The sequence below is a fragment of the Thunnus albacares genome, chromosome 3 (genome assembly GCF_914725855.1).
Source record: "Thunnus albacares chromosome 3, fThuAlb1.1, whole genome shotgun sequence".
Taxonomy (NCBI): Eukaryota; Metazoa; Chordata; class Actinopteri; order Scombriformes; family Scombridae; genus Thunnus; species Thunnus albacares.
In genome coordinates this window covers 17,232,501-17,246,068 of record NC_058108.1, presented here as the reverse complement: position 1 = coordinate 17,246,068, position 13,568 = coordinate 17,232,501, and the positions used below count along the sequence as shown (strand labels likewise).

General features: G+C 37.3%; 1 protein-coding gene across 1 annotated transcript in view; it reads right to left on the bottom strand.

The window, feature by feature from the left end:
- Positions 1-4,419: 4,419 nt before the first annotated feature.
- Positions 4,420-13,568, bottom strand: part of hand2 (heart and neural crest derivatives expressed 2) — an 11,455-nt gene continuing 2,306 nt past the window's right edge. The window contains exon 2 of the mRNA XM_044347326.1: positions 4,420-7,467. Within this exon, the coding sequence (XP_044203261.1) occupies positions 7,330-7,467 (138 nt within the window). The 3' untranslated portion in view covers positions 4,420-7,329. The remainder of the gene's footprint in view (positions 7,468-13,568) is intronic.

The window sequence follows — 13,568 nt, the reverse complement described above, 5'->3', positions numbered from 1 at the left end:
TATATACATGTTACAAAATCTTTCAGCAAAATGGATTCTTGTTAAACATTGAAACATTTTGCGCAATATTATACAATAATCAATTAAACCTCCTATGGTGTGCATATGATATCTTATTTTTCTCTTGAAATGGAATGGACAGAACATTCACAATTAGAGACTTTCTATTCTGAAAACTGTGAGTTTTGGGGTACAATGCATTGATCAACTGCAGTCTATACCTCCAGAGTTTCCTGAAGTGGTCCCACAGGTCCTTAAGGGGCTCCCTGTCAGAATGAGTAATAATTCAACTTAATTTTAATTCCCTCAAATGGATCCCAATTAAGGAATAGTAAAGAATGAACATTGTAATCAGCACTATTATCTGTACAGTGTAGAGGCTATACCATGCAGTCTTGAGCAACAACCAGGCCTAATTGGTTCATAATTGCATATGTTTCCAACATGCACTGCTGAACAAATTATTCTAAAGGAAGCTGGTTTGCAAGACTTAACAAATGTATTTGACTCTAGATACAACTCCTCCTTTCGCTCTGAATATGTTTTTTGTTTCTCTGTTTTGATACAGTTGGAGTGATGCTGCTGTATTTGATACATAATCTTTGCATGATCTAGACAGCCAAAGATGACATTTCTTTCATGGGCTTTTGGAGAAGAAAGAGAAGTTGGACAGGGATTTTTGAATGGCTGCCAAGACATAGCCTTGATGCAGAAGCACTCAGGAAAGATTTACCCCAAAAGATGACTTATAGGCTTATAGACTGATAGAGCTGCCACAGACTTCTATCTGAATGCCTCAAATACTCAGATAGTCTAGAGTGATTACACAGCCAACTAGTTACATCCTGTCCTTGTCACTGGTTGGCCAAAAGTGGGCGCTGTGTCATATTTAGAACACAGCATTTTAGGAGAGCTTTTTTTGGTGGTGTTCCATCCTTGTTGTGCTTTCAGCTGTGGTCCAACTGTACTGTTTATCACTCTGTGTACCTGCATGGTATACCACTGAGGATTCTGTACACATTACTTGTTTTTGACTGGCACATCACCACCATCATGGATTTACAAAAGTTCAGCAGGAGCATGAGGAGTACTGGGATCTTCAGCATCACTGCTGAGCTCAATCTCCAGGACGTGGATTGAGGAAATGTTTTAATTCTTGCATGCCTTGAAGATGGTGCAACACTGAAAGTGAAATTACTCTAAATTATCCTTGTGGCTAACAGCAAGGTGAGAAAGCAGTTACAGCAGAAAGCAGTTGGAATCCCGGTGGGTGTGGTGACCACGGAAAGAGCAGGTTAGGAACTTCCCAATCCTGCTTAGGGACAACAAAGCTCAGAAAAATGGTATAATGGTAACTGGTCCAAAGCAAGGTGAGAGCAGCCACTGAGGACAGAATCGGCACTGGAAATGAAGCAACAAGGCAATTGGACATATTGGGAGCAAGAATGTGATGGGCAATACCATGCTGCATCAAGTTTCTGGTGCTGGTAATCTTGATAGCCTCCCTATCCTTTCATTTGGATAATCCACTGTGTCCCCCTCATCAGAAAATTGCATCCAAGGGACCCAAGACCACTGTGGCGCCCACCAGCTGGAGGCTGAAATCCAAGAAGCATGATCATTACCAGGTAGCCCAAACCCAAGAGCAAGTTTTGGACCTTGGACGCTCATCTCATCATCCAAACCCCTTGTAGTCCAGGGTGGAGAACATTGTGGATTTTATTTGCTGCATAGTTGCCTACACACACTCAGCATCATATTCTCAACACAGAGGCTGCAAAGAAACTCAAGATATTTTGAACCAAAATCGGAAGGAGATTGCTGCAAAAGTCCAAGTTAAGGCCAGGTCAGCCTCAGCTGGGTTGCATGGGTGAAGGTGTCTGATGTTGAAATACCCAACACACCCAATGACCTCAGGTTACTGTACATCACTGATGATGTTCCCCAGAAAGACATGCAAAGAAGCAGGCAAACATAAGTGGACAGCACAGTATTGACAACTGACTCATCAGCTCAGTGAAACTCTTTTAATCCTTACATTTAATGCAAGTAACCCAACAATAACATGAAATATTTTTTGTTTCCATTACAGTTTCACTGCTCTGTTGTGGCATAATTATTCCACATTCCTCACATACTACTCAGAGACTATGTGATTTGTTTTACAACATTCTTACATACATTTTGACACAATTTGCAAAAGGCATGTAATTAACAAAGTTATTTTTTCACTATTTTCTTTAGAACAATGTATTTATTTAATAATGTATGTAAACATCATATAGATTAGGCTCAGCTGGTGATGATAATTGTTTGTTTGATATTTAAAATAGTAATACGGTTATTTTTAGCATAACATAACACATATCTGTGTATCTAATAGTAATAGTAGAGGTGGTATTTTACAAGGTTTCAGTGGATGTATTTAGTGTGCTTTTTAGTGGCATTGAAACCTTGATGAGAATAACATTGGAGGTAAAAGGAAATTATATTACCACAAAATAATGACAAAATATACAGCCATAAGTAGGTTCTCAGGCAGAGTGGTACTTTGAGGCTAAATGTCAGCAAGCTAACATGCTGAAAAGGTATAATGTTTGACATGTTCATGATCGTAGTGTGTTAGCAAGCCAAACAGAAAGTACAAGTGAGGTTGATTTGGTCATATACCAAAGTATTGGACAAATACATTTTTGGCCTGATGATGGTGCTAGATGAAAAGTCAGAGAATCACAAAAGTTATTACAGTTCATCCTGAGAGGAAGCTGAATGTCTCATCCAAGGTTGATGGCAATCTACCCAAACGCTGTTGAGATATTTTACTAAAAGCCAAAAACATCAACCTCATGGTGGCAATGCAGGAAACGTCAGGGGATCACCAAAGATGGCAGGATTTGTCTTCTGGGGACCATGAATGTCTGCACAAAATGTCACAGTAAACTGTTCAATAGTTGTTGAGTTGGTCGACTGACCAATGATGCTGTTAGCATGGTTAAATATTTTAAAAATTTACTCAGGTGGACTTCCAAGCATCTAGGTGACTTCAAGCATTTAGTGTGTGCGTGTGTGTGTGTGTGTGTGTGAGAGAGAGAGAGAGAACAGTTTAGTCCTCCATCATATTCATTATCTAAGAGACACAGCCATAGAGAACAGTTCAAACTGTGGGCCTACATTTGTAATACAAAATGAACACTACTAAAGTAAATGTATAGTCATTAGCTTCATCACTCCCTACAGCTGACTCAGAGACAGCAGTGTGTGTGTGTGTGTGTATGTGTGTGTGTGTGTGTGTGTGTGTCCCGGTCATTGTGGGGTCATCTGTGTCTGACGCCAGCTCTCTCACTAATTATCTGCTCTCCTGTCTTCACCCGAGGCCAGACTCAGGCCATTACATCTCACGTTAGTCTTTGTCAGGACGAGAAAAAATCCTCTCAAGCTCTTTTTTTTTTTTTTTTTTTTGTCTCCCACCATCAACATACCGACTGGGGTGCCAGATAAGGCCTTATCAATGGATGACTGATTGACAGCTCCATCTGATATTGTGACAACGTGAAGACTGGGAACCATGTCAGTGACTCTTCTATGTGCATTACTGTTTCAGCTGACATAATTACAGTAGGAGGGATTTCTGGATTTGACTGATACAAGTTTTGGATTATTAATATTCCACAAACCTCCCAAAAATGTTAAGTATTCAGACCAAAGAATTTTAATTTTGACAGGGTGGAGAAACGTTTGAAATCATTAAACCATGGTGCACTAAAATTAATATTTAACTCATAATTTATGCCTAAATCCACTGTTTCCGTTTGCCACTCGCACTGTTAGCTATTATCATGTGACTTTAATGGCTTTCATTGGTGGAGAATCTACAGCTTATATACTGTGGATGTTTATTCAAAAATACAAACAGAATATGTGTTTTCCACATGAAGTTATGATTTAGAGAATCATGTAATTAAGGTGGAATGATGCCCTCATTTCAAAGTGTTTATGGCCAGTGTTGTAGTATTATGTACCCAAAGTAACCAGTTTTTACAGTTTTACATGGTTTCTTTCACTTATTGATAGGGACAAAATGTAGAGGTATGTAGCATTACTGAAGGATTCCTCAGCAGGAAATGTAGCAGAAAACATAAAGATAAAATTAAATTAGACCAATTATGATTTTCTATGTAGCCCTGACATTTTACATTTTACAATACACCACACAGAGGCACTAAAGCAGCTCAGCACAGAAACATAATTATGCTTTTAACAAGGATTTTTCAGTGCAGTAGCAAAGAAGTCTAAATAGGCTTTAACGTGGACCAGCAAAGTGATATTAGACCGAGGGAGGGGTCATCTCTATGGTGTGACTCTTTTCAGATAATTGGAAAGAAGACAATAGATTCTAATCACTTTTTGAACTTTTAATTGAATTACCAGCTGACTGATTTTAGGAACCGTTCATATCAGCCCCCCTGGTGATTACTCAGGTGGGATGTGAAAATGTTTGTAGGCTTTGATGTTTCCCCCACTGGTGTCACACATTGTGTAAGCGCATGTAGCAAACACAGTAACAAATCCATCAGCTGTCAAAGGTAATAAGTCACACAAATACAACCAACAAACCATCTACTGAGCGTAATACACTGCTGAATTTATGATAAACCATCATAGTTAAATAGATGAAATCTTCCAAGGTAACGTCTGGTCCTTCCCCTTTCTCCCAATATGATGAGTGCGTGTGAATAGACACACAGAGACATATTTATATAAAACACAGTTATTGATACAGATACTGATCTCTTGTAAACATACTGTGACTGAAAAGCTGATGACACCGTTGCATGAATGTACCACAGATGGTGCATGAATGTTAAAATAAAGTAGCAAAAAGGCTCAAATCCACCTTTTTTTTATAACCTGCAGTATTTTTTTTGTTCTTATGCCATCATTCCTTTGTTATGATTCTCAGCTCATTAATATTGTATCATTGCTGAGATGTGGGGGTGGCATTCAAACAGTTTTCATAAAAATCTCCAGTTTAACCCAAGCAGCTTATTTCAAAGTGAAAACAATGTCTGTCATAATCACTCGTTGCATTGACAAACTGCATGCAGCACAGCTACGATTAATATAAAAGGTCAAAGATGAACCAGGAAGTATCTGCACAATCTGATGGAGGTTTACAACAAACAGTTCAGGTAATAACTGTAATACTTGACTTTGTTATTTAAGTGCAGTGCATTGCAAAGCTGTGTCTAGCAGGTTCAAAAGTAGAAGAAAAAAATATATAATTATAATTGAACTGTCATTGTATCCTTATATTTTTCCTGTTTGAAAAAAACATGATGTCACTTTTCTAAATTACCCCACACTCAACTGCAAGCCTGAAGTCAGGTTGAAACCCTTTTTTCGAGAAAACAATTATTATTGTATATTAGGCTTTAGAGTAAAAAAAAGAGGTAAAAAATACTCAAATTAATTCTAATTTTACCTGTATATTTTACTGTATAATTCGTATAATTTAAAATAATGTATAATTTTACCAGGATCCTGTCCTATAACTTAAAATACTGTGTATCTGCTGTCCGTGTCCAAAATGTAATGGTAAAACCAGACTCTGTGTATGACATGACTGGAAAGTGACACATTTCAAAATGATTTTTAGCTTGATTATTTTATCAATATTTTTCTCTTTAACTTCCTTAGGAGCTCTAATCACATCTGAACTCAACATTTTAAAGCTGGTGGTTTTCTTTGTTTGTTTGCTTTCTCCCCCTAAAGTATAAAGGCTCAATGAAGCTGCGAATACAATTCTCCCCATAACTTCTGAGTCATTCTCAAACCCAAATAAATGACTTTGTGCTGGACATCACTGTACCAACTGTCTGAAAGTAAGAAATCAGTTGCCATGTAACCAGGTGGCGGTTTATTATATTCATTACACTGTTTACATCCCACATTAAGCATTATTTAGACTCTCCCGCCACATTTTTCACAACACAACAGGGACACTTCGTCATCACCGTGACGTCACTACATTTACAACCCAAATTTGCGAGAGAAACATAGAGAGAGAGAGAGAGAGAGGGAGAGGGAGAGAGAGAGAGAGAGAGCGTTACAAACACCTTGTAGTTTAATAAAAGATATTCAGTGAATGACCGTTGTCATTCAGCGGAATGGCTGTTTGGTCCTTACGGCCACATTGCACATAAATATATTCCGTTAAATAAAGCAGAGAGCAAGTTGACACCCCGTGTGTGTGTGTGTGTGTGTGTGTGTGTGTGTGTGTGTGTGTGTGTGTGTGTGTGTGTGTGTGTGTGTGTGTGTGTGCGTGTGTGTGTGTGTGTGTGTGATTAAGAGGGGAGAGAGGGAAATGTTTCCGCCTATCCCCAACTCTTTCTGTTCTCCCTCGATCGGAGGAGAGGAAAAGAAAACTGCCAGACTCCGTTCACAATCGACCAGTGGTGTATTGTTACTTTGCTCACTGGCAACACGCATCTGGTAGAACACAACTTGAGAGTATTTTATGAGCCATTCGGATGTACTCTTCAATTCGGCATACATCAAATCCTCCAAATCGCTCCTATTTTATCAAGTTCATCAGGAACGGAGAGGAGAGGCAGGGAGAATCACTTTAACCGAGCTAGTCAAAAGACCAATGTAAAAGTGGATCCAGTTGATTCACTAGGGGAGTATGGTATGCCTCTTTTATTTTAACCTCTTCATCCCAGCGGGTCTATTTCTAACACACATATAGTTCAAGCCCACACTCATTTATTTTGAATTATCCAAAAGTTTCCACTGACAGCAAATATGTTGAATTATGAGGAAATCATGACTGACAAAACATCTAGAATATTTCTATTTGATCAAGCCGATCAAGCCGATCAGAATATGGTTCTTTTCATTTTTAATTAAAATGTATTATTTTAGCTAAGAATACTGAATATGTGATACAGTATTTTCATGATATTTTAGGTAGCCTAAAATTTAAGGAGGAAATCAGGATTCAATGTCAAAAACCTCACAGAGAACAAACTTCAGAAAGCGTCTTTGCCGATGAAGGGGGGTGGGAGTTGTAAATCTGAAGTTATGTTCTATCAGAACTAGGCTAATAACCAACAAGCAAACCAACAGTAAACTGTCACTTTCTTCGTGTCTCACCATAGCAAAGTGGACGGAGCTATACAGCGTCCACCGCTCTGTGGGAAGAAAACAGCCTCCAGCTCCAGAGATGATGACAGTTCATCACAGCGCGTCATTATTGTCCCGTCATTCTCCTCGAGGACAGAGCCGGGAGGAAAGAGTGCAATTGGCCTGCAGGAGGGGAGGGAGCCGCTACTGTTTGAGTTCCAGAGCCCAGACATGTTGAGGCCATCCTGTCCGTCCTTTAGTCTTCTTATCGCCCGCTGACGATGAGGATGACGACGAGGATGATGATGATGACGATGATGAAGTTGTTTTAGGGATCTCCACCTGCAGACACATATTTAATGTTATTAGGTCGACTCATAATAATGTTGGCGCAGGTTGTTTTTAACCGTGCTATTTTCTGGTCACAGTAAACCGTTATGTATGTATTACACAATATTTTATCAGATCGAAAATATAAATTGATGACACGCAGCAGCTTTGACACGATGCAAATCGTTTCATTTTTCCGTCTTTATCACCGCTGGATGAAGTTCTCCAATTAAGTATTTGCTGCTCGATAAGATAAGAAAGAAACGTTTGGTATCCCCGATTTATGAATACAGAATTTAGTATTCAAATAATCGGATATTTCATATCGGAATTTTGACCTTCATTCGCTGTGTCTGTCTGTGTTTTATGTATTTGGGACATGTAGTCCCTTTAAGCTCGCGGGACATGCGTTGACTTGAGCAAAATTAATAAGCGTTTAAAACGTAACAAGATGAGCAATTTGTATTTGTAAAAAAGAAGGAAAGAAAGAAAGAAATCCAGTTTTGGTCGCATTTCCAAGAGAGATTTCCAGAGAGAGAGAGAGAGGGGGGGAGAGAGAGAGAGAGAGAGAGAGAGAGAGAGAGAGAGAGAGAGAGAGAGACAGAGAGAGAGTGAGAGAGAGAGAGAGAGAGAGAGAGAGAGAGAGAGAGAGAGAGAGAGAGAGAGAGAGAGAGAGAGAGGCAGGCTGTCTGTTTCACAGACATCATTTCCCCTCCAGGGTACACCCAGGTGTGGACCACTTTCAGTAAATGCTCCAGAGCAGACATCAGTGATATTTCAATAAACAACACAAGACTTAATAACAGTACAGTTTCAAACGTCCTTCATTTTCATTTCAAAACAGTTTCTTGTGTTGAATGGTAAACCTTTTAATAAAACTCAAACTAAACCAACAATCAGTTTGATAATAAGCTCAAAGCCGCTTTCGTCTGTCTGTGAGCACACGCGCACAACATAGACCACAAAACAATAAAATAATAATGGATTTGAAGGGGTTTTTTTTATTAATAACCTATTTCCTGTAGGTCTAAACAACATAAAAACCCAAAACAAACCCAAAAAAACATTTTACTATTTTCATTATTGCCAGAAAGCTGAATCAACTAAGAACAGCCTAGATATTTATTATGAGATGAATTAATTTCCCTGTTATTTAATCCACGACTGGCAAATCCGCTGATATTTTCAACACTTCTTACTTATTATTGATTTATTTTAATCGTTAATCAATTTGACATACAGTAGAATAGCAATATGGCAGTAATATAGGTTTTTATATAATTAATTATCTATGTAGGCTTATTTACCCCTCGTTTGTCACACACACCTGGAAACGTGCGCACCCGGTTCAAAGGATTATTGTCGTAATCCCTCTACTTTACTGACAATGAGTGCACGTCTATAATAATAATCATCATCATAATTATAATAATAGATGGATTCAAATCTAAAGAGCAAAATCTGATGTGTGGGCTGAGCAGTAAAGCTTACAACAATACCCAGGCTATATAACCAACTGGACCGTAAACCCACTTTTATTTATTTATTCTTATTTATTTATTTTTTGATAGGCCTAACTGTGATTTATAATTTTGGACACACATTATTTTGGTTTATAGTTTTTTGTCTAGACATCGTGCAACATGAATGTCAGTGGGGAAGCATCCAGAGTGAGTTTCATCACTGTAAATGCTACTCCGCTGTTCATCCTGACAGGACGACGGAGTTCCTGACTCATGTCTGCTCTCTAACTTCAAACTCCATAAAAATGTGTAAATTAAGCTGCCTATCCTCCCCCAATCCTGACGCGGGGAAAAAAAGTCTTATCCACCACTTATAAAGAACAAAAGTAGCTCATATTCGAACTTCTGACACTTGATTATTTTAATTTTGCAGAGTGACTTGTACATATCAGGCATAATATGATTTCTCAAGCCTACAGCATGATTGTAACAGGTTAGATTCGGAACATACTAGTTGCTGCTTAAAATTAACGCATCAACACTGCAATGCTGTGAGAAGATATTTTGTTAAGAGCACTTTACCAGTAACATTTTTAAATTTCATTTCTATTCACTTCAACTAACAGATTTTTATATTTAATCCACCATTGAATAATTTGCTATAATTGAATCTGCTATTTGCTATTTTTTTCTGCCAATGAAAAAACAAACAAAGGAAAAGACACGAGTTTGATAAAAGAGAGCTCAGCGGTTCAAAAGTGTGTGTTCTTCCAGAAAGAGTAGGTGTGCTAATAAACGATCTTTGATTTCAGGGTGAGCCTCTCTGTGGAAAAAAGCAGCAAAAGGGGGGCGTAGCGGGCCGAGTGTAAACCGAAATACACTCTTTCTGTCCGCCTGCGTCAATACACACACATCCAGAAGGTCCAATAAAATGCGAGTGTGCTGTCGCCAGCAGCTTGTCTGTAATCACTGGAGACAAGAGTAAGACACAAGATCATAATATACACAATACAAGATCATCCCCACTACAATAAAGCCTCATCGGCTGAGTTGCAACAACTGCATACCAGCGCCTTTTGTTGTTGGCATAACAACAAAAAACAGCGGAAAAAAAGAGAGGTTTCATATATACGTAGTTAATAAAATAGCGATGTAATAATAATAATATTGATACTACTACTACTACTACTACTAATAATAATAATAATAATAATAATGATGATAATGATAATAATAATAATAATAATAATAATAATAATAATAATAATAATAATAATAATAATAATAATAATAATAATGATAATAATGCACATTATTATATATTAATATAAATAACAATAAATGAATATAAGATAAAAATAAAACTAATACAATTTTTAATAGTACAAAACACTGAGACTCTTAGGCCTTCACTACTCGATGTTATTATTACAAACACGTCACCTTTATAGATTATAATCCCATTACAAGCAATGCTCATTTTTTCATGTCATATAATGGTTAGACAAAACTCGAACATTTTTATCTAATTTTATCATAGTCATCATTCGTTTTGAACCTTCCATATTTCTGCATTCATCACTTTATGATATTATAAAATGTTCAAGTATCACGTATTCACACTGTGCTGAATACAGTACATAATGCATCGCTTTATTTCAACAAGGTAGGAGCCATTAGATTTTTAATGTACAATTTCACACCTGTGATTTTATATTATCTTGATGGGGGTTCATGTTTTATCATCTACACACACTTTATTAAAAGATTTTTGAAGGTTCTGTTAGCATACATGACACACCAGTTTCCAGTCCCAGTCATTTGTCAAGACAGAGGTTCAGGCTCTAGTCTGCAGACTACATATCACTGATAGTAAAACCACCGCGTCTCTTTCCAGAGGCTGGCTGTTGCCGCGTCCGTCTACTCACAGTAGCACTAGCATGCAAAATTACAGCTCCCTTTATCCTGCACATTTACTCTATATCACTCACTGTGCCAAAATGCCACTAATCTTGAGGCAGTGATAGTATTAAAAGCTGTTTCTTTTATGCATCATGAATACTGTGACCAAATGGGAAAGCTTGCTGTTTAGCCGGTAGCCTGCTGGTATGTAGCAGTTACCAAATGCTTCAATATTTCACATAATTAGGTCACTTGTAAAAAAAAAAAAATCGTAATTTTACAACTCAAAATGTTTCCCATTCACAAATTCCCATTTGTAACTGATAATAATAATATATATATATATATATAATATATAATACTAAAAGACAATTAATTAGTTTGCCACTGCACTGTGCTAAAATTATTTAGATAATAAATTAAATGAAAAATCATGCATGTACTGATACACATGAATTTACTGTAGTCTAAAATAAGTTAAACAGATCTGTCTAGGGTAGAATCCAACAGTTTTGTCCCTGCCTTTATAAAGTTGATTTTGCACAAACTGGATCATGGGATCAATCCATTGTAGTACAACAAACTAAGCAATCACTGTTGTAATCAGTGACAATAAATGTGTGGACGAAGAAAAAAAATCATCATATTGTAGAACATAAAAAATTTTTTATCTTAACCTTCCATTGCACACATAGTGTTATATAAGCTCCCTGAAATAACTTAATTTAATACCTCAATTCCCTCTTATTTGCAAGCTTAGGGGACCAACAGCTTAAATACACCTCAGGGGTTAACCCCTTAATCGTTAATGTAGGAGCAGACTGAGGAGCATAACCAACATCAAGTGCTTACCTTAGCTGCACCAAGGATCAAATTCACTTTAAGTTACTTCTCCCCATGCATGTTTCATCTCAATCTTAAAAAGTTTGACTTAACCTTTAAAAAATGGAGGAATTCTGTTCATATATGATATATTTTTTTGATACTGTACTGTCTTAGAAGAAGCTGAGGCTTGTGTATTCGAATTCAGGACTGGGAAAGAGTTGACATGAGTTATTAACAGGCCTACATCCTCCTATTAGTGATTCCAGTTTGAAATGTGAGGAAAAATTGCTTTCTGGCTTCAATTATGCACCACACTTCCTATAGGCAGCACGTTAGGCAACAGACAGGAAATAATTATTCTGTTCTATTCTCTTCTAGTCCATTCTGTCCTGTGTATTCACGTATTGTTTGTTTCTGCACATGACTTTCCTGCCTCAGTGAAGCTTAATGTTAGCTCTGGATAGCTATAAGGTAAGACATGGTGGTAAAGTTGCTCACTTCATGAGATAAATGTGTGTCGTAACAACAGGCTTCCAGAATCAGTGGACTGAGGCTTAGTTTGTTTTGTATATAGCAGTAAAAAGACTAAATTATGACCTTTAGCCAGTGGTCATAATTAGGAAATATCACTCTAATATAAATAAAATAGCTGCAATTTGATACTACTTGCTACGTTGTTTACTATGAATCAAGACATGCAGATTTATGCTAATGTATGTGGATCAAGTGAATAAAAGGCAAGCAAAGACAGTTAGAATGGGTTTAAATCTCTTGGATGTGCTTAACTATAAATCCCAAGTGACTGCAGGACCTTGTAAAGCTGTAGCCATAAGATATGGGCAGTATACACAGAGCTGGGACCAAAACTATGTGGATAATATAGCAGCCTGTAAGGACAAAACCATGAAAAAGTGTTGCTAGGAATAATAGCAGTGGGTCTATATAGCTGAACCTGGCCCCTCCTGGCTCCAAGCTGTCTGAGGATGGCGACTAATTTTCTGGCTCCACTGTTAAATAGAGTTGATCATTTGGACTATATCATTATTTTATAAAATCTTTTTTGTTTATATGGCTCAGCTTCATGGCAGGAACTAAGTTGTTTTTTGGGGGGTTTTTTTTGCCCTTTTTGATTGATGGTTAAGGAATCAAGTGTCCATTATAAAAATGGGTAAACACACTTCTATTTTACTGTTTACTCTCTCTTTAGCAGTCACTCCATGTGCTTCACTAGCTTTTTAAATTCCTTCCTCACATAAATGGGGCTATAAGATTACCCTCCATTTGTGTGCATGTGTGTGTAATTCCTGCACAGGAAAAGCCTGTGTTGCTGTTTTCTTTTTCCCCTCCTGTGTAAGCCTGGTTGTCTTTAGCTGGGTTTATACTAGCTCTCTACCCTCCTTGCTCAGTCAAAGAGGACAAAATATTGTCTGTATTGTCACATCTTTGTCATTTATTGTCCCGTTTTGGAGGCCTACATGTAGGTGTCACAGTCTACAGTGATGGCTTGTAATGGTCCTACCTGCATAGCCTTAATGGATGACGGTTGCAGGTACTTGAATGATATTACAAGATATTAGAGTTTATATTATTATAAAATAATCATATTGAAAATAAAAAGGTTCCCATGTGGTCCATATTATTATTATTATTATTATCATTATTATTATTTTTATTATTATTATTATTATTATTATGAGCGAATAAGTATGGGCCTATATACAGTCCTTCCATCTTTACCGTCTCCCAAATAACTGAGCACACATTCGGCAAAATATTCAACACTTATATTTATATCTTGGTCACATTAGAGCCGCTAACTTAATGACCCACAACCTTCTTAAAGTCAGTGATGGCCAGTGACCCATGACCTTTTAAATTTAGCCTTGCTGGATTCAATATAATTCACAAAGCAGCCCTTTATTT